This window comes from Oreochromis niloticus, linkage group LG3, assembly GCF_001858045.2.
Source record: "Oreochromis niloticus isolate F11D_XX linkage group LG3, O_niloticus_UMD_NMBU, whole genome shotgun sequence".
Taxonomy (NCBI): domain Eukaryota; kingdom Metazoa; phylum Chordata; class Actinopteri; order Cichliformes; family Cichlidae; genus Oreochromis; species Oreochromis niloticus.
Window position 1 is genome coordinate 51,163,966 of NC_031967.2, and position 25,867 is coordinate 51,189,832.

The 25,867-nt window shown below is 39.8% G+C and overlaps 1 protein-coding gene across 2 annotated transcripts; it reads left to right on the plus strand.

The window, feature by feature from the left end:
• Positions 1-684: 684 nt before the first annotated feature.
• LOC102077210 (NXPE family member 3) lies at positions 685-19,021 on the plus strand. Of its 2 annotated transcripts, none has more exons than XM_019360277.2 (6): positions 685-938; positions 13,430-13,888; positions 14,751-15,040; positions 15,448-15,518; positions 16,807-17,013; positions 17,105-19,021. In XM_019360277.2, exons 1-6 carry the CDS (start codon positions 888-890, stop codon positions 17,710-17,712), a joined length of 1,686 nt encoding a protein of 561 aa, XP_019215822.1. In that variant the 5' UTR covers positions 685-887; the 3' UTR covers positions 17,713-19,021. The 2 variants fall into 2 exon arrangements, with proteins under 2 accessions (XP_019215822.1, XP_019215823.1); XM_019360278.2 differs by having other exon boundaries at positions 13,436-13,888.
• The last annotated feature ends 6,846 nt before the right edge of the window (positions 19,022-25,867 follow it).

Genomic DNA, 25,867 nt, shown 5'->3' on the forward strand with positions numbered 1-25,867 from the left:
GGCTACAATGTAGCTTGCCATCAGCAGTGTGTGAATGTGTGGATGGCTGAATGTAGTGTAAAGCGCTTTGGGGACTAAGTAAAAGCGCTATACAAATACAGGCCATTTACCATTATAGAATGGTAATTTTTTTTTTTTAAATCTCAAAATTAAAAAGTTTAGTTTTGCTTCATTATACTTCTGCTACACATCCTTTAAAAACCAGCTTCATTAACAGCTCCTCTCACAACAACCCAAATTCAGAGTTGTGTTAATCTATCTTAAGCTATGACACAGTAAGCCAAGAAAAACATACGTTTAATTCTACTGTTGTAATAATTTGGCACAGTCATGGTAAAAAGACAGTAAACGGTCTGCCAAACAACACACACCACAAATCTCTGAATAAATCTCTGCTATTCCTTGAATTTTTCCTTGTTTAACCTTATAGGCATTACTGCACATCGTTGTTTGGTTCATCTCGAGGTTAAGTTACAGCCTAATCTGTCCACATTAAAAAAGCAACATCTTCCTGAAATTCTTACTTCTCGTCATGTAAGTTGGTAACTTAGTCATAACACCCTCCAAACACATATTTGTTTTTAATTGCTAAAATCTGGGTTCTCTCCAGATGCCCTTCAACAACCCCTCCCCCCTCCTCTTCATCATCAGCTGGATCAATCATCTTGTGTACTTATGTGTCCACACAGACAAGCTGATGATTGATTGGGGACGACATCAGTGGGCAGAAGAGACCGCACGTTGCTCCCTAACAGAGAGAATAACTCTCTGTAGCTGCAGCTTATTTCGAGACATTTATGCCTTAAAAAATTGCCTGTTTAAACATTTCTGAGGGACCAAACCGAGAGGATTTTTACCGTTTCATCGTTATCATTACATTTGCCAGGATGATATCTGCCGTTTCCCTGTTATTTCATCTCTTCATTCAGTTTGAAATGGTGAGTTAGCCTCTCTTTTATCAGCTTTGTTGATCTGTTGATCAGAGTTGCACAACATGGCTAATAAGGCTAGTATTCAGTACTGTGTTGTGTAATAACTGTAACTGAGATTTAGCAAATTTACAGAATCGATTAAAGTATAGCAATTGTGCTATACTTTTAGTTCTGTTTTAAATAGAATAGAATAGAATCATTAAAATCATGGAGTGATCAGGTAGCCTGATTAGGCAGTTGTTGTTTTGACCTTCTGCCCACCTGAAGCAACATACTTCCACCAATGCAGCTGCGTGTGTTGCTTTAAAAAGCTGCAGAACATGTTTAAGCCTTATAACAGAGGTCACAGGCTAGTATTAACAATAGATGTAAATAAATAAAGCGATTTAATGTGAAATGTGACTAAAATTACATAACTAAATTGAATATCTTCTTTAATTTTATAATTATATTCATTACTACCAAACACACAGTTTAATGAACTTTACACCTAGCAGCTCTAAACATATGAAGTCTTACCTGGGATTAATGAAATTCAAATTATAAGTAGGCTACTGTAGCTTTAAAACTGTAATAAAATAAAATAAAATAAATAACAGAGAATTTAAAAATGAATAAACCATTTGTTGTATGAATTTTGACTACTATCCAGTTTCAGACTAAGCATTAAGCAAAAAAATCTGTTCGCACACTGTTAAATTGATCCAGTTTCCATCCTGTTCTAGGTGACGTCTAGACAAAGCTTTCATCAAATTAAAAGGTTAAGTGGTAGACAGGCCATAGGGAGCTACTGGTGATGGACAGGAGAGCCAAAGGTTTGCCATCTTTACTGATTTCTACTCTCAGGTCCAGTAAGAGCTGACTGTTTTCAGTGAAACGACCTCAGAAATATGGATAAGACTTCAGGTTTGGAAAGGTTGTGTGTGTTTGGCCAAACCAAATGAACTTTTATTGGCAGTCATGCAGTAGGAGTTTAAACAAACAACATAAATGGGGTTATAGTCCACAAAAGAAGGGCATGGATTAGTTACTGTGGGTTGTAGTGCGGGAGAAAACATTGAGATTAGCATAAAAAGTCTTATCTTATTTGACTTGTTACTTTTTAAAAAATAATTGATTTCACTTATTGGATAATACTACTAATAATGGATCATGCCACCAGTGGAGCTACCGGTAACTCTTTCACCAATCAGACGTAGCCATGCAGTCACATGACCAGATATGGCAGGCCAAGCAACCTAAGCCTTTCAAACTTACAAAGACGGACAGAAGAAACACATAAAAAAATGGCAGAAGCAACCGTCTCCGCAAAAGCTGAAGAGGACAAACACCCTTGGCCGCATATGCAAAGCATGTTTCACTTTAAGGGAGTACAAAAGGACAGCTATATAATGCGATGTCTTCTGTGTGAGCCAAAGCAAACTGACAAAAACTCAACATCTAACCTGAGGAAACATTTTGCGGTAAGTTTGCTCTAAATTTCTTTTTTAGCTGTGGTTAAGTGGATGTCAGTTTTACAGCGGCTGTGTCGAGCTTGATTCCTTGAGAGTCGGTGTACTGCAACTTTTTGATGTGTCCATAATCCAACACACGATTTAAATGGCTGAATTGCCACTTCAGCATGCAGTCAAGTACTATGGAGTCTTGCTAATGACCTAATAATTTTATTCGGTGTGTCGAAGTGAGGACATGTTTAATAGTTTCAGAACACTGGCCCTCGAGGACTGGAGCTTGACACCCGTGGGTTATAGAATCACAGTCTTAGGCCTTGCCCATATTAGAAATTAGATGATTTTTTTTTTTTAAAAAGCGCATATCCAAAATCACCCCCTTTCTACTAGAAACTACATTAGTAATTAAGCCGTTTTAATATTTTTCTTTTTTCCACAAGTGACTTTTTGTCCTGACTCTTGCTTCAGAGAAGTACAGTTATAAGGTGTAGAAGTTAATAAAGAAGAAAAGCTAAACTTTTTTTTGAAGGAGAATCTATTGACTAGCACTGCTAAGCCTTGCATAAGTTCTTGTTTTGACCTTTATCTGGATTTTTTTTTTTTTAGCAGACACACATGTAATGTAGGCACGACTTTGTTTCTCTTCCCTTCCTATCGTCTTCGGGTCAACACAACTTAAAGCACTAATAAATATTGTGTTTTACACCTGATGCCTAATGATATCCTCCACACTATGCACTTGAACATGCACTTGAAGTGATGATCACCTTTTTCATTGAATTTTGAGTGTTTTAATCAACATTGCTACATCTGTGGTGTTTCTGGACACAAGTGACTGCCATAAGAAATGAATTGGTATCCACTCACTGAACAGCCCACTTAACTGAATTTGGTGGTGAAAAATGGGGGTTTTTTTGTGCTAGTTTAACCCTCCGGTCGTGTTCATCACCCACCCCAAATAGTTGAACATGACAGGATGACAGGCGGGTTAAGAATATGGGAACATTGTTTTTTAAAGTGTATAGAAATTGCTTAGTCACATGTCATTTCATGGTCTATTTTTTCTCTCAACAGAGGGTTCACTCCAACAAAATGAGGATGCATACAGAATTAATGGACAGAAAACGAAAGTCGTTTTGCAAAACTTACAGATTCTTTTACTGGCTCTAGGTGGAGCTGCCAAAAGCAACGTTTGACAAGCTTCTGCTTACGTTTGTATGTGAGGCCAACCAACCATTTTCTATAGCTGAGACATCCTCCTTCAAAGTAATGCTACTCTTACTTGAGTACAACTTTTTGATACCAAGTTTGGTTGTTCGAGCCCTGCCTGCTCCAGTCTGCAAGTATCCTTTTGCAAGATACTGAACCCCCAACGTGTTCATCAGATTGTTAATCTGTGTGATTCACTTCAACAACTGGAATATAATAAATGAATAGATGGATTTGTAGTAGATTTCCCATACATTCATTACATCTATTCCCAAAGCACAAGAAATATCAAATGAAGGCATCCACTGAAATAAGGTTATGACCAAAGACTAAATTTAATTCTCTGAAAAACTGGCTCTTCATTATTTAGTGATGTAGTCAAGAAAACTTTATGGACAATGTTCCTGACTAACCAGTATTAAATATCAATAGAACCATTAAAAATTGGATGGCTTTGTAGTGTTTAAGACCAGCGAACCAGCTGGGGGGCCACCAGTGTGTCTACACTTCAGAGGGTGGGGTGGTTAGACTGGGTTAGACTGGGAGGAGACCCAGTGACGTTTCCAAGCTTGGATAAGTTGGAGTCTTTTAAAGGTCAATGTAAAATTCAGGGTCTATAAAAAAGAATCATCTGATTTCAAAGAGTTGTAATTTCACAGCCGTTCACCTGTCATTGATACTTTTAGAAAGAGATTTTTGAGTTTCATGTAGTTGCCAGTGTGCAGTATAACAACAGCAGTGGCTGCAGTGGGATGAGTTTGACTACTGTATGTACGTATGCTGTGCATCCAGAGGGGGACACATTCACCACTTGTAAACACTGTGAGTTTTGTGTGTAAAATGTTATATTCAGCAGTGTATTTTAAAATGTAATTATTTTTTTAAATTAAAATAACTTCATGTTCCACCTGCACCGCCTTTATAGCCCACCAGGGTAGAGCAAACTACAACACCACACTTTGGAAACAACAATTTGTACTAAATAAAAAATTCATAGAGTAAGTAATATAAATATTGTGATGATTAATCTAAGCTAATGTTAAAATCTTCATTATATTCAGTATTGTATATGAAGTTGTTTATCACCCAGTGTTGCTTTGGATAGATACTACCCACATAGCAGACAGGTCTGGTGTCAAGCCAGCACTGCTGGCTGACTTCTGGCATGGTAAGTGGTATGTCATCCACATATATGCGCCAGGCCTGGCGTAGATTGCACTGTTTATGTGATGGCATGCCACCTCTGGCCTGATTGTGGTTTGGTTTATGTGGCCCAGGCTCATAAAAAACAGGTCTGGCCCGGATCCAGCATCAAGCTTGCACTTCTGACTGACTTCTGGCTGGCCTGAAGCAGCTTTTAATGCTATACTAATACTATACTACTGCTGTTTTTCAAAAAATATGTTTATGTTGTAGTTTTACAGAGAATTTAAGCTTAAAGTGGACACTCAACTTTTATAGTCAAGCGAGCCCAAGTGTGCAGAAATAATACTGAATCATAACAGTACTAGTATATAAAGTACTGTTACATCGTACACAGTGTATTTTTGTCCAAACTCTCAGCATTATCTCACAGCATGTGTAATCACTTTCAGCTTTATATCATTTTTAACCATTGTTGTGCAACATGTCAATCCCATGCTGTCCTATGATGGCCAGACATTATTGAAAATAGGTTCATCCACCAAAGTTTTAGTTTGGCTTGGTGAAGATAGCCAGGGTTCTCTACCTCCCTATCTGGGAGCAATACGTTGTGCTAGCATCCCATACCGCAGCCAACATCTACACGGAAGCAACGCAAGAGACAGGATACCCGTGGAGGTTGCCGCGCTAAGCTGAGAATCTGGATTTCTTACCTTCCCCATGATTCGTCAATCTTTTCCACGAATCCTGCTGCCATCGCATGCTCTGGTCCCTGTGGACTCCTGCTTGGTTTCTGTTGTCAGCTCTATCGAGAGGAGCCCTCTTGGATCCTTCCCTCTTCAGCATCTGCCTTGGCGGGGGGTGGATTGATCAAACCTTTGACTGGTGGATTGGGTTGTCACTGCCTGAGAAGTCTCCGACCCAGTACCCCTCAGGTTGGGTTTAATAAATGCAAGATCGGTGCCAAGTAAGACCTTCACTTTGAAGGATTTTTTTTTTCTTCCCATGCATTGGATTTCCTGTGTCTGACTGAAATTTGGACTTCACCTGGTGAGTTAAGCGCCTTTTCTGAACTACTGCAAGCTGGCTGTGATTATTTTAGCACTCCAAGTCACGGCGGGGTGTTGGCTGTTGTTTTTAAAGCACACTTCGATTTTAAGCAGCTATCCTCACTGACACGCTACACCAGCTTTGAACTTTGTGTGTGTGAACTGGGCCACTCGCCATCACTGCTGTGAATTGTGCAATAGTTCACTATCCTCCTAGATATAATAAGAAAAATAATTTTTTTATGAGAGTTTTCTGGCTTTCTTGCTTACTGTGCATCACGCTATGACCAGATCCTGGATTCAAGGCTGGTGCCCAGGGAAGCCCCTGGCTAAGGACTTAATGGACTTAGTGAACTCTTTTAATCTTGTTTAATCTGTTAAAGGTGCCACTCAAGAACAAGGTCACACATTGGACTGTGCTATCATATGAGTTATGTGTCTGTAACTTACATGTCGAGGATACTGTATTCTCTGACCATATGCCCATTTTATTTGACATTGTTCCTCTTAGTCCTGTGATTAAACAGGTTGCACCTGTCCCACACTGTCGTGCCTTCGGCTCAGATACTGCCGAGCATTTTTCTACACTGTTTGACCAACTTTTGTCCCGTCGTCTGAGTAGTCCACCTCAGATGGATTACTCGTTCATCTGGACTTTACAGTGTAAACCCAAGACCAGTCCTTGGCTAACTGATTTTACTCAACTAGAGTCAGCAACATTGCCCATAAAGACTAGATGATGTGAAAAATGACGGGCTGCACTTCTCCCTGGAAGCTCTTAATCAATACCAGCCTCTTGTCTGGTCAAGTACCAAAGGAGTTTAAGAACGCAGTATCTACCTTTTACTTAAGAAACCAAATCTCTAAGCTTCCTTTTCTGAGTAAGATCCTGCAAAAGATTGCTCACACTCAGCTGATTGACTATCTAAATGATTTTCAAATCCCAGAAGCTCTTCAGACTGGCTTTAGGCCATTTCGCAGCATGAAGACAGCTCTTATAAGAGTTATAAATGACATTTTGTTAGCAACGTACTGTGGTAAACATGTATTGCTTGTTTTGCTGGATATGACACAGTGGATCATGACCTGCTGATCTCCTGACTAGAGCATTGAGGAATTTCCAGCTTAAAATAATAAAATCATATCTCTCTAACAGGAGCTTTTGTGTTATATTAGGTTTGGCTTCATCCTCTGTGGCCCCTCTGCCATGTGGTGTACCACAGGGATCTATTCTTGGGCCATTACTGTTTTCATTGTATCTCCTGCCACTAGGTGCGATCTTCCGAAAACTCAAAATTTCATTTCGTCTATATGCTCATGATTGCCAGCTTTATCTACCTTTTAGTCACTCTGATAGCTCCTTGATTGGACTCTTGCTTGATTGTCTTAGCGATATTAGATCATGGATGGCTATAAATTTTTAAAATTTTAATGAACATAAAAAGGAAGCAATTTTATTCAGTCCCAGTTGTTCCTCTGGTACCCCAGAAGTTGACTTTGCTGCTCTCACTCCTTACCTGAAGAACTCGGTTACTAATCTTGCGGTAAAAATCGATTCTGCACTTACCCGTAGTTTCGATGGTCATGTTAATGGGGTGGTGAAATCTTCATTCTATCACCTCAGACGTCTGTTGAAGGTTAAACCTTTTCTTTTCAGGCGTGACTTGGAAACTGTCATCCATGCTTTATAACCTCAGGCAACTCCCTTTTAATAGGGGTTGGCCAGGGTGCTATGTCAGGCCAGCAACTGGTGTAGAATGCTGCTGCACCATTTTTAACTGTTAAAAGAAAATTTGAGCATATTACTCCAGTTCTGGCCTCCTAATACTGGCTTCCAGTTGAATTTACGATCAATTTTTAAAAGTAAGTACTGAATATTAAGTCACTTATTTATGTGGTAATGTTTAATAATGAAGAACATTAAAACATTACTGTTGGCCACATATCGGCAAAGTTATGTGGCATTAGCGATGTTTGTACTTTCAGCGTTAACTTGGTTTTAAAGCCTTTACTTTAAAATATACGCCGTTTACTAGTTGATCTTAATCTTACAGAGAATGTGATGATTTTATGGATAATTAAAGTCAGTCATATATCCACAAACACAACAAGCTGAAAGTCGGTGATGCTGCTCGGTTTGCAGTCCTGAATATCACGGCACAAGCAGGATTCACTGCACTGTTAATGCTAGCTATGTTATATTGCTGCCTCTGTTCGGTGGTGTCGAGCCAAACGGACTTTAAAGTGTGTTTGAACGAGAGTGAATGAATAATGGAATTGTAAAGCGCTTTGAGGGTCTCGAAAAGCGCTATATAAATCCAATCCATTATTATGGTGTTACATGATATTCTATGAGGATCTTCTGTGTTTGTATACTTTCAGCCCAGTTTGACCCATTTAGCAGAAGTCAGCCTGTTTAAGGCTCTGATATCTATTCTGTATGACTTAAAGCAGTTATGACATGGTCTGATTTTCTCACCCAATAAAGGAATATTTAATATATCAGTCTACTCTTCATTTATCAGACACAGTTATCACAGCTCGTACATTTCCTTTTTACACATATATGTAAGCATTGAGCCAAATGTATTAATGCCAACATATTAAACGAACAATATTTGTCTCTTATGCATAATACATCTATATATACACTGTCAAAGATACTTGTCTGTGAGTGAAGATTTAAGGTGATAGGAAATATAAATAACTGCAACTTGAATCTTTTTGAAGCTCAGTATTTGACACAGAGTTCATATTCACTGCTGTAATATATCATAATAATCTAATAATAACTTTAATATTGGCCATATTATATTTACATTACCAAAGTGAGATGACTTTAGTCTCATGAACAACATAAGCTAATTGTTATTTACTAACTAATCTTAAAACGACTGCTCAGTACAGAAATGAAGCCCAACTACGTACTACGAAGCGTGCGGTCGCTGGATTGGGACACAGCTATAGTGAGACAGGGGAAAGCAAAACTAGATACACTGCACATGGGACAGTGACTATCAAAATAAAACAGGAAGCATGACATTCATAAAGATGCAGACTAGACACTGAGATGTGGAAACATGGAAGATTTGGGAACAGAGGAAACATGAAGTACAGAGACAAAAATAACTGGAACACAGAGAAGGTGTAGCAACAGAGAACAAAGACAAGCATACAACACAGAGAGAAAAATAGTGATATAAAAAGACTACAGAACAAAACCTTCACCAGAGAGACAACACCAGGATCACAGGGGAGACACAGAAACAGAACAGCAAACCAGAAACTATAAATACAACACAAACAGAAAACAATTATTCAAAGAATACAATTTAAATCAAAAACACAAACACAGGGTCACCAGACCGAGTGCCGTGACACATTCTAGAAAACGGTTTTAGGTTGAATATGTTTAGATGAATAATAATAAATAAATAATATTGTCAGGTAAAACAACTATGACTATTAACAAGAAATGATGTTTATATACTGAATATGCTGTTTTACAATGAATTCAAAATGACATGGTCTGGTATTTTATTTTCAAAATTATCCAAATGTATGATACTAGCAGTCTTCTGGGATAATTTTGACAAATAATAATTTTTTCCAGACATCTGTATTTTCTGAAATGTCAAAGTGATGCAACTAAATACGTGGTACTTTTATGATGAAGTAAAACAGTAATAATGGTGAAAATATTTCATGAAACAGAGGGCCCCATGATCTTTATGGCTAGTCATTTTGTTTATTGTTTTGTTTCTCTTAAATCTCATGATGTCACGTTGGTTACAAATATTTCTTTTTCTTCCGCCCCCAACTGCTCTTCCACCTTTTTAAATCGGTTCACGCTGAGGAAACCATTTTCAAGAAAACCACTCTCTTTTTCCCCCTCCCCCTCCCCCCTTTTTAAATGTACTTTTTTGACCTATCATACCACGTTTCTTTAACATACAAAAATAGTTTTCACCCAGACCACCTGGAAGGACGCCTACAGACTCACTAACTATCCGGCCCCCATTTACACATCCTGGTGTGTTGTAAGCTGGCCACATCGACGAGAGCTCACACACATCACACGTACATGCATGCATGTATGTATATCTATATGCGTATATTGGCATATGCATATACACACAGAAAAGCATCTGTGTGGAATAAAGTAGAAAAAACATATTGTCACGGCGAGTGAAGTGAGCCATGTGGAGATGATAAAGGAGGATCCAATCACAGGCACTTGTAAAGGTGTGAAGGTGGTTTATTGAACACAAAACACAAATAGAAAAACGGCAAACGGGACGGCAGACTATCTAAACTGAGAACAACTAAACCACTAAACATGAACTAGAACACGAACATGAAGGAGGATGGGCAGAGGTAAATGATGATGGACAGCAGGGCAAAAACACGAATGGTAGATACACAGACGGACCAGCAACTACAATGACAGAAGACACGACTTAAATACACTCAGAGAAACACAGGGAGATTACACACAGCTGGGGGACACAGCTGGAAGTAATTAACGAGAAGAGACAAGGGAGGTAAACTGAATACACTCACATGAGACGCAGACCTTCACAATAAAACAGGAAACAAGAGATCACTACACAAGGACGCAGACTAGACACAGAACTAAACCCACACAAAACATGAGAACACAAAACCTGCGAACAAAACCCTAAACCAGAACCACAGTAATATAATTTATCATAAATAATCAAAACACCAGTGAAACCCCAAAACACTCCAAAATGCAAAAATAAACCAAAACATAAGGAACTCAAAATGCTGGGTCGAAACTGACCCTGAACTGTGACAATTATGCTATCCTTAATACACAACTAATACCTATATATATACTATTGTCAGAACATGTGATCAATATATAAGCGTAAAAGAAATTTCCATTGCAATATATTGCAAGTAGTAATTTAATGATTCAATGACTATTGAATAAAGAGCAAGATTAGATTAGGCAAGGCAAGGCAAGTTTATTTATATAGCACAATTCAACAACAAGGTGATTCAAAGTGCTTTACAGAGACATTAAAAACAAAAACAAATAAAAAGCATGATTTAAATTTGATTAAAACAAGCAAACAAACAAACAAACAAACAAAACAGTATATAAAATCAAATATCAAAACAGTAGATAAAATCAGAACAGTAGATAAAATCAGTAGTTAAAAAGTAGGTTTTGAAATTTAAACTTAAGTGTGGATTTGGTGCTTTATTCAAATGCAGCTGAGAATAGGTGAGTCTTCAACCTGGATTTAAATAAACTGAGCGTTTCAGCTGATCTGAGGCTTCCTGGGAGTTTGTTCCAGATATAAGGAGCATAAAAGCTGAATGCAGCTTCTCCGTATCTGGTTCTGACTCTGAGGACTGATAACAGACCGGATCCAGATGACCTGAGGGATCTGGAAGGTTCATACTGGGTCAGGAGGTCACTGATGTATTTTGGTCCTAAACCATTCAGAGCTTTATAGACCAGCATCAGAACTTTAAAGTCTATCCTCTGACGGACAGGCAGCCAGTGTAAAGACCTCAGAGTTGGACTGATGTGGTCCACTTTTTTGGTCTTAGTGAGGACTCTAGCAGCAGAGTTCTGAATGAGCTGTAGTTGTCTGACTGATTTTTTAGGTAGACCTGTAAAGATGCTGTTACAGTAATCAAGCCTAGTAAAGATGAATGCATGGACTAGTTTTTCCAGGTCCAGTTGAGACATCAGATATTTTATCCTTGAAATATTCTTGAGGTGATAGTAAGCTGATTTTGTTATTGTCTTAATGTGTTTTTCTAAGTTTAGGTCTACATCCATCACTACACCCAAATTTCTCGCCTGGTTTGTGGTTTTTAGGTGTATAGATTGAAGTTCTCTGGTGACCTGTAAACGTTTTTCTTTGGCACCAAAGACTATTACCTCAGTTTTATGTTTGTTTAGCTGGAGAAAATTGTGGCACAACCAGTCATTAATTTCCTCAATGCATTTACCAAGAGCCTGTACAGGGCCTCGGTCTCCTGGTGACATTGTGATATATATTTGTGTGTCATCTGCGTAGCTATGATAGTTTATTTTGTTGTTCTTTATAATCTGTGCCAGTGGGAGCATGTAAATGTTAAACAGAAGGGGTCCCAAGATGGAACCTTGGGGAACTCCACATGTGATACTTGTCTGCTCAGATGTGAAGTTACTTATTGATACAAAGTATTTCCTGTTTTCTAAGTATGTTTTGAACCAGTTTAGTACAGTTCCTGAAAGACCTGCCCAGTTCTCCAGTCGTTTGAGTAATATGTTGTGGTCAACTGTATCAAATGCTGCACTGAGATCCAGTAAAACTAAGACTGACATTGTTCCACTGTCTGTGTTCAGACATATGTCATTAAACACTTTGGTCAGAGCGGTTTCAGTGCTGTGGTCGAAGGAGCTTGGAAAGAAAAGCGTCTGGACTTCTTTAAGTTGCTTGAAGACGTTTCACCTCTCATCCGAGAAGCTTCTTCAGTTCTAAGGTCAAATGGCCGAGAGTCCCAGATTTAAACCCAGTGGGAGTATCCCCCCAAAGAGGGACAAAAGGACCCCCTGGTGATCCTCTAATCACATGAGCCAAGGTGTGAAAGCGGGTGTGGGTCCCAATCAGCCAGGGTTTCGGGTGAGCTCATTGTGAAACCTGGCCCCATCTTGTCATGTGAATTCCTGAGGTCAGATGGCCCAGGATGTGAGTGGGCGTTAAGGCGTCTGGGGAGGGAACTCAAAACTGGATTATAGATGGCAGACAGTTGGTGTCGTAAACCACCGCCTCTGTTCAAAGATGGTCACTCACAGTGGACATAGATGGCCTCTTTCACTCCTCTTTCAAACCATCTGTCCTCTCTGTCCAAAATGTGAACATTGGCATTTGAACAGAGGCGGTGGTTTACGACACCAACTGTCTGCCATCTATAATCCAGTTTTGAGTTCCCTCCCCAGATGCCTTAACGCCCACTCACATCCTGGGCCATCTGACCTCAGGAATTCACATGATAGGGTGGGGCCAGGTTTCACAATGAGCTCACCCGAAACCCTGACTGATTAGGTCCCACACCCACTTTCACACCTTGGCTCATGTGATTAGAGGATCACCAGGGGGTCCTTTGTCCCTCTTTGGGGGGATACTCCCACTGGGTTTAAATCTGGGACTCTCGGCCATTTGACCTTAGAACTGAAGAAGCTTCTCGGATGAGAGGTGAAACGTCTTCAAGCAACTTAAAGAAGTCCAGACGCTTTTCTTTCCAAGCTCCTTCAACTACGATGACCTGGATGACTGAGAACCTTCACAGACATCTTTCAGTGCTGTGGTTCTGTCTAAAACCTGACTGGAAGGCATCATAGCAGTTATTCTGTTTTAAGAAGTAATTGAGCTGTTGAGAAAATGCTTTTTCAATAATCTTACTTAAAAATGGGAGATTAGATAAAACTTTATTAATCCCTCGGGTGGTTCCTCTGGAAAATTCAGCTGACATGCATTATACACTGCAAGTAAGATAGTGAAAGCAGGAAATGGCATGTAGAGACGAATCATTCATTATGTTGTGTTTTAAACTAAACACAGACTTCTTTTTTTTGAAGCATTTATATAACTGCCATGCTATCTCCCTTTTCCAGTTTCAGAAGAAAATAAACACCACCTACATCATCCCCTACCCAAGAGCTGCCATTGTAACTCAACCTGTTGACATACATCACAACTTCTGCAAGTTAAAACCACTGTCCCCTGAGGAGACTCTTGAAGAACAACTTCTGCTAGAGTCCATTGCTTGGCCTGAAACCCCATCTTTACCATCACCTCTTTTTATGAACAGCAGCAGTGATCCAGCCCACAGCACCTTCACCATTCTCCCCAGGAAGAGAGAGGGACAGTGGCAAATAGGGGATAAACTGGAGGCCCTGATCAAAATACATGACTTGATGGGCCGTCCAAAGAAGTATGGGGGAGACGTCTTACTTGCCCGGCTGCACAACCCCACCCTTGGTGCTGGTGTTGCAGGACAAGTGGTGGATCATCTCAATGGTTCCTACTCTGCTGTATTCTCTTTACTCTGGGAAGGAAGTGCAGAGGTTGAGGTGATGATAAAACTTTTAATTTTTATTGTAGAGTTGTTGTACTAGGGTTGTTGCTATGTCTTTGTAGTTTCTAGCAGATTTAAGATAGGAATGCTTAATTTATCCCATATTTGTGAAGTTTATTGTTGCATCAACTGAAATGATAATGAAATAAAAAGAAAAAAATAATAACAAAAAACAATAAGACTAGCAATAATAAAATAGAAATAAAAAAACTAAAACTAAAATATAATAAAATGTGTGTATCTTAGTGGTCAAGGGCCATTCTTTATGTTGATAGCTAGAGAATAAAATAAGTGTATGTATTGAGTTGTATATTACAATACAACAACTCAATGATGGAGGAGGCAAGACAGAATCCCTTCACATTCAAGATACTTACTTAATCCCTAAGGAAATTATGTGGCATGGGAAACTTGGCAGATGACGAGCAGTGGAGGTGGAGACTCAGGCTCAAAAGATATGGGAGGCTTGAACTCATCTGGAATGGGAAACAGGCTCAGGCTCACCTTCAGGGTCAAGGTGCACAGGACCCACAGGTGTGTGCAAGTGGCTCAGGTTGTGCGTGGATTCATGGACGTGTGGTCTCCCCAGGATGTGGGAAGCCTCAGAGTACAGAAAGCTAGTGGTCACAGGAATAAGAGGTGACACTTCAGGAGACGAGGCGCTTCCTGGTGCCAGATCAAAGGTTCAGACCTATCCTGGCCTGCAGGGACTATTTATATCAACAACTTCACATTTACTGTAGCACAATGAAGTTCTGTCTTGCTTAATAATATTTAACAGTTCCATGTGCCAGATCCATGTTATTTATACTTCTGTGAGGCCCAAATTTCAAAACTTTGATTATTTATTCTACCAGGTGACACTGGTTCATCCCAGTGAGGCAGTCACAGAGCTGCGCAGGGTGAACATAGAAGAACCCGACAGGATCTACTTCAAGAGTCAGTTCCGCTCGAGCTTGCTCACTAGAACAACCACCTGCAACGTATGTTTACGTCCAACCGAACCTGTGTGCAACTACACAGATTTACGTACAGGTGAGCCATGGTTCTGCTATAAGCCAGCAAATATGAGTTGTGACACCAGGACCAGCAACTACAATGGAGGTTCTAAAGCAAGCCTGACAACCATGGAGAAGCTTTTTCAGAGGTGAGCATTACCTGTAGTGTTAAATTTCTAGAGTTACTAAAATCAAAAATTAATGCAAGGAAAATAAGTGCTACTTTGCAAATGCTTTCAAAACACATGAAATAAATCCCCTCACTTTTTAATATTTGCTAGAGAGGGAACTATGTAGCTTGCTACCTGGAAAAATGTTCCATATTTTCTCTATGTTGTCTGAAGCTTAATGATTGGTAGTTTATAACTCAAGCTATTTTTGCTGCCTACTGAGCCTAAAATTTTAATTGTTAGTAGTTGTGTGCCATTGTTACCTAAATATGACAATGATAAAAATTTGAATTTGATTGACTGTATTTAATATGTCTCTAGTTTAAAAATCATTTTAATACTTTCCAATTTTTGTGAAAAGATTTTATTGTGTGTACTTTCCTCAGCGGCGTAAACATGAAAGTCTCCATTCCAGCTTCAGGACCTGCCAATGTCACTGTTTTTCCAAAACAGAAAGGTAAAAATACAAATCTTACCACTGACATCTATATCTTAATCTTCATCTCTGTATTTTCCCTGCCCTCTCTGTGGGGATGGTGTTCGCTCTGTGTCGTAGTGCGATGACACACAGTTTGTGCTCCAATGGTCAAACTTTAAATACTTATCTGTGTGGGTTAGTTTATGGTACACATCAACTTTTAAATGTCCCTCATCACTCGTGGAAGCCTCACAGTCCAAGAAGGCTAACCTGACACCTTTTTCCCTGGTGAACATGATGTATTGGTCCATCAAGTAAATGTGATCAGTGAATCGTGGTAAGTCCTGAGAGTTGATTTTCACCAACATACCTGAACGAGGCAGCATGGTGGTGGGTGGATTAGCAAGAAGGTAAAAAGGTCCTGAGTTCGATTCCAACACATGGCTGTGGCCTTTCTGTCTGGACTTTGCATGTTCTCCCTGTGTTTGCATTGGTTCTTTCCAGGTACTGCGGCTTCCTCCCACAGTCCAAAGACATGCAGTATGTAGGGTTCAGTTAATTGGTCATTCTAAATTGCCCATAATAGTGAATGTGTGTGTGAATCTGTGTGTAAATGGTTGTTCGTCTTCAATGTGTTAGCCCTGTGACAGACTGGCGACATGTCGAGGGTATACCCTGCCTTTCGACCTAACTGCAGGAGAGAACAGATGGATACCTGAACCAATGATTTGATGGTGTTCCAGTGTAGGACAGCAGAGCTCTCTTTCTCACTCACCATTGACAAATTGACCGCAATGGCACCTCATCGACCAGGTGCTGTGTCTGCACACTGCATATGCTGCCTACTTGGATGATGTCATCATCCACAGTGACACCTGGGTGCAGCATGTGCTGCAGGTCCTTTAGTCTCTGAGGCAGGCAGGGCTCACAGCCAACTCGAAGAAGTGTGCGGTTATACAGAGGGAGGTACAGTATCTGTGGTATGATTTTAGTTGTAGCTTTTAAACTACTGCAGTACTGTGGTAATTTATTGGGTGCTGGCTGTACATGCACTCATGCGTTAATCTCAAGGGTAGTGCATTTGTATTGATCGGTTGGAGAATCAAAAGAGAGTCCTAAACATATTTAATACAATTCCATTGTGGAAGATCAGAAAATGACATTGACCAGATGTTTTATGAAATCAAAATGAGAAAGAAAAAAAAAAGCATTACTTTGTCCAGATTTTAAGTTTTATTGCTACAGACAGGTTAAGAATAGACTTTGTTTGTTTCTTTTTCATATTAAGTAAAAAACACACACAATTGTCTGTTTTACTGCTTACCAGGTCAGTTAGAGGTGAACAGCAGCAGTGTGGAGTCTGAACCCTCTGGCTATTACTACCAGGGTGTGTGGCGAGCACTAGGTGGGACCACCGTTCATCAGTTCAACACTTCCTCAGCCATCACTCAGTGTCTGAAAGGAAAGCAGGTCTATATGTATGGAGACTCCACAATGAGGCAGTGGTTTGAGTACCTTAATGCAGCACTGCCAGGTAGCTGCTCTGTAAACCTGGCAAACAACAATATTTTATTTACACTATTTTATTTATGTAGTTTAACTTATTCTCTTTGGAATTCTTTTAGATCTAAAGGAGTTTAACCTTCATAGCCACAAATCAATCGGACCTTTAATGGCCCTGGACTATACAAATAACATCTTTGTGATGTTCCGCGCCCACGGTCCTCCTATACGTACTGTCAGTGTCCCATCCATGGAGCTGCATTATATTGCCAATGAGCTGGACAATGTGGTTGGAGGCAGTAACACTGTAGTAGTTTTTGGCATCTGGGCACACTTTGACACTTTCCCTATTGGGTTCTACATCCGTCGACTGATGTCCATCCGCAGTGCAGTGGTACGGCTACTGTCCAGGGCTCCAGGCACAGTGGTTGTCATTCGGACTGGAAACCCCAAACCTTATACAACAATTCTTGGTGCATTTGTCCACAGCGACTGGTACACTTTTCAGCGGCTAAAGGCACTCAAGGCTATATTCAAAGGATTGAATGTCCATCTGGTGGATGCCTGGGAGATGGTTCTGGCCCACCACCTGCCACACAGCATGCACCCAGAACCTCCAGTTATCAAGAACATGATTAATGTTCTGTTGTCATACATATGTCCTCCAAAGGGCGGATTCACTAGTCTGGCCGACCTCTTCATTTTAGGTTTGACAGCGTTTAGTGGGTAAAGGTGAATGCAAGGACATGAATTGAGCTGCGGTTTGGGGAATGCCTCGAAGTGGTTTGGCGATGACTCCCGGGCCTGGCAGATCCCCATGCACTGAATAAGTGTGAAGAAGTTAAAGAATTGAGAACACGGAGGGAGGGTGAGGCACGTAAACAAGAATGAACAGCTTGCAGAACTGGGGGATCAGATGACAACCGTAAGGAGCGTGTTTGGAGGCGTGGTCCCACTCCTGAAATTCTGATAGATAATCTCCAATAGATGTGTTTCAGGACTCCATTTATAAACATATTCAATTCTCATCTAATCTATCTTCTTCACTCTTCACAGTGCAGTTTATGAAGACATTACTCCAGTTTTCATATTTCCACTGTGATGTCAACTGTTGCATTCTCTTAGACTTCAATTGGGGCTTTTTTATTAGTGCTTTCATACTTACAATTCAACAATTCTGTTATCCCTTTTATATTTTCTGTTTCTTTCAATATTCATAATATTAAATCAAAATCGATTTTAAAAAGCCAGTTTCAAAAACATAAAATAGTAACATGAGGGGGTAAAAATGAAAAACAACCAGCAAAACTGACATGTTCCAGTGTGTTCCTAAGATGGGAAGAACCTGAAATATTATGCTGTCTCTAAATGTGATTTCATGTAATTATGTGTTTCCATCGTGCAGGTCAACCAATTAGATCACTCAGATTTGGTGCTTCACTGAAGATTCAACCCATTATTTTCCTTTTAATAGGCCTAGTTGTCAGTGTGGAGAGAGGCCGGTAAGGAAGCAGACCAAAGTTATCCTCCAAATCTGTGTCAAGATGGCTTACGTCCATCCAGCTGGTTATTATGGTTGACTGCCAGCCCTGAATTTGTTTCTTGATTTTGCAAAATTTTGTAATTCTGTGTCTGAGAATGCCTCACACACTTTCCACATTGCAGTCTGTTTGGAAACCAAAGTGTTTTTTTTCCTATTCACTGAACTTAGCTGGAGTGAACTGGTGATTACTAAAGAAAATTATTTTTTTCTAAATAAACTGAAGGATCTCAGACATGATTTGTTGAGACTTGACTCGAGTGTGAAGTAGTTTTTCCTTTCTTCTTGCATTGTGCTTGCTAATTTGTGTCTGAAAGGTGTTTGGAAAATGTCACGTGGCTATGTGGTGCATGAAATATTTGGAGAGGTTGTCCTGAGTTGATTATCTTTTTTAAAATCATTTTCATAATATACAGATAGATACTGATTATTGTTACATTAGCTTGCCAAATATGTTCAGAAGTGAAGTTAAATAAATAAAACTGCTTTGAAAAAAAAATTCTCTTTGTTTTGTGAGGTACCACACAGGAGCACCATTTTTGGAGTTATACTGACAATAAATGTACCTACTACCTGCTCAAGGGAATACTTTGCGCAGCATGTCATGTGTTTAGTTCATTGTAAAGTACATGTTAAATTATATTGGTGGCGCTGTCACTTGGTGTTCGCTTGCTTTGTGGTAGAGTATCACTTCCTGTTCCTGCTCAAACACAGTGGTGTTTCTGAGTAGCTTTTCTGCTTAGCAATTTAATTTAAATCTTTTGATACATCCCTTTTTCATAGTATAATCTTAACGTGCTTCATCTGAATCACCCTTTCTGTGTACTCACTACCTAATTTATAGCCAAAGTATTCACTCACTGTCTCTTTACTGTTTCGCTAGCTTAGCTTAGCTCGTAGCCGACTCGTTAGCACCATGGCTACTTCACCTGTCCCTCCTGCACTTTCCTGCTCATTGTGTCAGATGTTTAGCTACTCCTCGGCCTCCTTTAGCAGTAATGATACCTGTAACAAATGTAGTATATTTGCAGCTCTGGAGGCCAGGATTACTGAATTGGAGACTCGGCTTCGCACCCTTCATTCACCCGTAGCTAGCCAGGCCCCTGTAGCTGGTGCAGCCGAAGATAGCGTAGGCCCCGCTAGCTGTTCCCCGGCAGACCCCAAGCAGCTGGGGAAAGAGGGCGGCTGGGTGACGGTGAGGAGGAAGCATAGTCTTAAACTGAAGCCCCAGGTACACCACCAACCTGTTCATGTGTCTAACCGTTTTTCCCCACTCGGCGACACACCCGCCGGGGGTCAAACTCTGGTAATTGGTGATTCTGTTCTCAGACATGTGAAGCTAGAGACACCGGCAACCATAGTCAATTGTCTTCCAGGGGCCAGAGCAGGCGACATTGAAGGAAATTTAAAACTGCTGGCTAAGGGTAAACGTAAATACAGTAAGATCATAATTCACGTCGGCAGTAATGACACCCGGTTACGCCAATCGGAGGTCACTAAAATCAATATTGAATCGGTGTGTAACTTTGCCAAAACAATGTCGGACTCTGTAGTTTTCTCTGGTCCCCTCCCCAATCAGACCAGGAGTGACATGTTTAGCTGCATGTTCTCCTTAAATTGCTGGCTGTCTGAGTGGTGTCCCAGAAACGATGTGGGCTTCATAGATAATTGGCAAACCTTCTGGAGGAAACCTGGTCTTGTTAGGAGAGACGGCATCCATCCCACTTTGGATGGAGCAGCTCTCATTTCTAGAAATATGGACAAATTTATTAAACCCCCCAAAATATGACTATCCAGAGTTGGGACCAGGAAGCAGAGTTGCAGTCTTACACGCCTCTCTGCAGCTTCTCTCCTCCTGCTACCCCCCCAAAAACCCATCTCCATTGAGACTGTGTCAGCTCCCAAAAAGACAAAAAACAAACCAAAAACCAGCAATAAACAACTTAAACATAAAAAATCACAAAGAAAGAACAATAGAGTATCCACATCTGAACCAAAGAGTAAAACAGTGAAATGTGGATTATTAAATATTAGGTCTCTCTCCTCCAAGTCTCTGTTAGTACATGACTTAATAATTGATCAACAAATCGATTTACTCTGCCTTACAGAAACCTGGTTGCAGCAGGATGAGTATGTTAGTTTAAATGAATCAACACCCCCGAGTCATTCTAACTACCAGAAATCTCGAAGCACAGGCCGAGGGGCGGTGTGGCAGCAATTTTCACACCAGCCTATTAATTAGCGAAAGACCAAGACAGACTTTTAATTCATTTGAAAGCCTGATGCTTAGCCTCGTCCACCCCAGCTGTAAAACTCAGAAACCAGTCTTACTTGTTATCATCTATCGTCCACCTGGGCCTTACACAGAGTTTCTCTCTGATTTCTCAGACTTTTTATCTGATTTAGTGCTCAGCTCAGATAAAATAATTATTGTGGGTGATTTTAACATCCATGTAGATGCTAAAAATGACAGCCTCAACATCGCATTTAATCTGTTATTAGACTCAATTGGCTTCTCTCAAAATGTAAAAGAACCCACCCACCACTTTAATCACACTCTAGATCTCATTTTAACATATGGCATAGAAACTGAACATTTAACAGTGTTTCCTGAAAACCCTCTGCTGTCTGATCATTTCCTGATAACATTTACATTTACAATAATTGATTACACAGCAGTGGAGAGTAGACTTTATCAAAGTAGATGTCTTTCTGAAAGTGCTGTAACTAAGTTTAAGAATATAATCCACCCACTGTTATCATCTTCAATGCCCTGTACCAACATAGAGCAGAGCAGCTATCTGAACGCTACTCCAACAGAGGTTGATTATCTTGTTAATAATTTTACCTCCTCACTACGTACGACTCTGGATACTGTAGCTCCTGTGAAAACTAAGGTCTCAAATCAGAAGTACCTCACTCCGTGGTATAATTCTCAAACACGTAGCCTAAAGCAGATAACTCGTAAGCTGGAGAGGAAATGGCGTGTCACAAATTTAGAGGATCATCATTTAGCCTGGAGAAATAGTTTGCTCCTTTATAAGAAAGCTCTCCGCAAAGCCAGAACATCTTACTATTCATCACTGATTGAAGAAAATAAGAACAACCCCAGGTTTCTCTTCAGCACTGTAGCCAGGCTGACAAAAAGTCAGAGCTCTACTGAGCCAACAATCCCTTTAACGTTAACTAGTAATGACTTCATGAACTTCTTCACAAATAAAATTTTTATCATTAGAGAAAAAATTACCAATAATCATCCCACAGATGTAACATTATCTACAGCTACTTTTAGTACCATCAATGTTAAGTTAGACTCTTTTTCTCCAATTGATCTTTCTGAGTTAACTTCAATAATTAATTCCTCCAAACCATCAACGTGTCTTTTAGACCCCATTCCTACAAAACTGCTCAAAGAAGTCCTGCCATTAATTAATGCTTCAATCTTAAATATGATCAGCCTATCTCTAATAATCGGCTATGTACCACAGGCCTTCAAGGTGGCTGTAGTTAAACCTTTACTTAAAAAGCCATCTCTAGACCCAGCTGTCTTAGCTAATTATAGGCCAATCTCCAACCTTCCTTTCATATCAAAAATCCTTGAAAGAGTAGTTGTCAAACAGCTAACAGATCATCTGCAGAGGAATGGCTTATTTGAAGCGTTTCAGTCAGGTTTCAGAGCTCAGCACAGCACAGAAACAGCTTTAGTGAAGGTTACAAATGATCTTCTTATGGCCTCTGACAGTGGACTCATCTCTGTGCTTGTCCTGCTAGACCTCAGTGCAGCGTTCGATACTGTTGACCATAATATCCTATTAGAGCGATTAGAACATGCTGTAGGTATTACAGGTACTGCACTGCAGTGGTTTGTATCATATCTATCTAATAGACTCCAATTTGTACATGTAAATGGAGAGTCCTCTTCAGACACTAAGGTCAATTATGGTGTTCCACAGGGTTCAGTGCTAGGACCAATTCTATTTACATTATACATGCTTCCCTTAGGCAGCATCATTAGAAGACATAGCATAAATTTTCACTGCTATGCAGATGACACGCAGGTCTATCTATCCATGAAGCCAGGTATCACAGACCAATTAGTTAAACTGCAGGAATGTCTTAAAGACATAAAGACCTGGATGGCCGCTAACTTTCTGCTTCTTAATTCAGATAAAACTGAAGTTATTGTACTCGGCCCTGAAAATCTTAGAAATATGGTATCTAAGCAGATTCTTACTCTGGATGGCATTACCTTGGCCTCCAGTAACACTGTGAGAAACCTTGGAGTCATTTTTGACCAGGACATGTCCTTCAACAAACATATTAAACAAATATGTAAGACTGCTTTCTTCCATTTGCGCAACATCTCTAAAATTAGAAATATCCTGTCTCAGAGTGATGCTGAAAAACTAGTTCATGCATTTATTACTTCCAGGCTGGACTACTGTAATTCTTTATTATCAGGATGTCCTAAAAACTCGCTGAAAAGCCTTCAGCTAATCCAAAATGCTGCAGCAAGAGTACTGACAGGGACTAGAAAGAGAGAGTATATTTCTCCTGTTTTGGCTTCCCTTCATTGGCTTCCTGTTAAATCCAGAATTGAATTCAAAATCCTGCTCCTCACATACAAGGTCTTAAATAATCAGGCCCCATCTTATCTTAATGACCTTGTAGTACCATATCACCCTATTAGAGCACTTCGCTCTCGCTCTGCAGGCCTACTTGTTGTTCCTAGAGTATTTAAAAGTAGAATGGGAGGCAGAGCCTTCAGTTTTCAGGCCCCTCTTCTGTGGAACCAACTTCCAGTTTGGATTGGGGAGACAGACACTATCTCTACTTTCATGATTAGGCTTAAAACTTTCCTCTTTGCTAAAGCATATAGTTAGGGCTGGACCAGGTGACCCTGAATCCTCCCTTAGTTATGCTGCAATAGACGTAGGCTGCCGGGGATTCCCATGATGCATTGAGTTTTTCCTTTCCAGTCACCTTTCTCACTCACTATGTGTTAATAGACCTCTCTGCATCGAATCATATCTGTTATTAATCTCTGTCTCTCTTCCACAGCATGTCTTTCATCCTGTTTTCCTTCTTTCACCCCAACCGGTCGCAGCAGATGGCCGCCCCTCCCTGAGCCTGGTTCTGCCGGAGGTTTCTTCCTGTTAAAAGGGAGTTTTTCCTTCCCACTGTCGCCAAAGTGCTTGCTCATAGGGGGTCATATGATTGTTGGGTTTTTCTCTGTATTTATTATTGTGCTATCTACTGTACAATATAAAGCGCCTTGAGGCGACTTTTGTTGTGATTTGGCGCTATATAAATAAAATTGAATTGAATTGAATTGAATAATAAAATAATACAAAATAAGCATTTAATTAAAATAGAATTAAATGCCATATGTTCTCTTTGACCTTTTTTCCAAAGGGAAAATGCCACCACCACCCTCACCCTTGTTCTCGATCCTACCAGTGACTCCCATTCATAAAAATCTCCAGCTCTGGCTGCTGGAGATACTAGAGCTATAGATGCCAAGAGAATAAATGTGCTCTCACTGTTGACGCTAATAATTCAATACTTTATATATAATTAATACATATAATAAATAAACAAAATGTCCTAGTTGAAAGCACTCGACACTGAAAGCATTTTTTGACTTTTTTCTTTGTTCATGTTAGTCCAAGTAAGTAAATCCTTCTTTGGGACCTTAGGATAGATCATATTAGGATAAATAGTAGGACTGTAAAATTTTAGATTTTAAGAAAAAAAATAACTAGATCAGAAAAGCATCTATGAAGTGAAACAGTTGGTGTGACAAACCTGGAAGCAGTTTTATATCAAATGAACAACCTAAAATATTATGTATTTGATGGGTGTACATGCAGAATATTTTTATCTTAAATTCATTAAAATTTTATGTGTTCTGAAAACAAGACAAAGGGATTATAATTACCAACCCAGTTTTGAGAAACACTCTCAGCTTATGTATCTTTTATTCATAAGGAGAAACAGGAAACTGGACGACTGCAGAGCCTAGGGCAGCAAACATGCTAGGACCGCCCCTGTGTGCTGCACTCTGCACATTCCTGATTTTGGTCCAGTACAGTTTTTATGCCTTAACTAAGGAAATTAATTTTTTCCACCTGAAATTTAAACTTTAGTCACCATCTTTGCAATTAAATAACTTAATATTTCTGTTCAGGATATTTATAAAATCTACATATTTTACAATAATAATTTATAATTATATAATAATATCTACCAGAGGCTTGGGAGCTTGAGGGTCCTGCGCAGTCGCTTAGCTGTTCCTGTTTCCTTCACCCTCCACATCTTCTCCAGCTCTTCACTGAGGCCTTTTTATTTCCCCAGCTTCTTGTGTTCCTTCTTCCTGATGTTGCTGTCGTTCAGAACCGCTCCGTCTATCACTACGGCCGTCTTCTTCTGTCAGTTGTGTAAATACTGAGGAATGTCACCAGACATAGTATCTTTGACAGTGCATATATAGGTGTATCTTAAATAAGAGACAAATGTTGTTCCTTCAGTATGTTGGCATTGCTAAATTTGACTCATTGCTTACATATATTTATAAAAAGAAAATGTACGAGCTGTGATAACTGTTTCTGATAGAATGCAGAGTAGACTGATATATTAAATATTCCTTTATTGGGTGAGAAAATCAGACCATGTCATAACTGCTTTAAGTCATACAGAACAGATATCAGAGCCTTAAACAGGCTGACTTCTGCTAAATGGGTCAAACTGGGCAGAAAGTCTACAAACACATAACATCCTTATAGAATATGATGTAACACTATAGATCAACTTACCTCAGAATATATAAAGCATATAAACAATTAAACACAGCGGTGCTACTAATCCAAAAATACTCAAAGCTTCATAGAACTGAAACAAACATTTATTTTTAGCTCCATTCTGCTGCTGATACATACTTTAGGTTTCTGAATATTAAACTTGTTGCTGCCTTTCATAGTGTGTAACTTGAAGGCCCTGAGTACTTTCTCCCACACTGAAAACACTGGAATGATAACATTATTTGAACATTACCTAAAAAGACTGATTCAGGACAGACAATTAGTTATGTTAAACTTTTCTAGCAGTCCTTCACAAACAGGGAACAGTCTGTCTATTCTCTCCATCTGTCAGCTGCTGCTGGCTCTTCCTCCTCCTCTTCCTCACACACTGCTGAGTTTGTCCTGGTGGATCATCAGGGGTGCAAAGCCTCACAGATGATGTGCAGCAGTGGGTCCCTCAGTCTGTCCTCACTCTGGACACTTGCAGTTGTCACACATGGAAATCAAATGTGTGATAAGCTGCAGGATTCAAACACAAGTGTAAC

Excerpts from the sequence above, each read along its gene's own strand:
- LOC102077210 (XM_019360277.2), top strand. The coding sequence starts at position 888 with ATGATATCTGCCGTTTCCCTGTTATTTCATCTCTTCATTCAGTTTGAA. Across the intron at positions 13,889-14,750 it reads AAGGAAGTGCAGAGGTTGAG|GTGACACTGGTTCATCCCAG; the intron begins GTGATGATAAAA and ends TTATTCTACCAG. Across the intron at positions 17,014-17,104 it reads CCTTAATGCAGCACTGCCAG|ATCTAAAGGAGTTTAACCTT; the intron begins GTAGCTGCTCTG and ends GAATTCTTTTAG.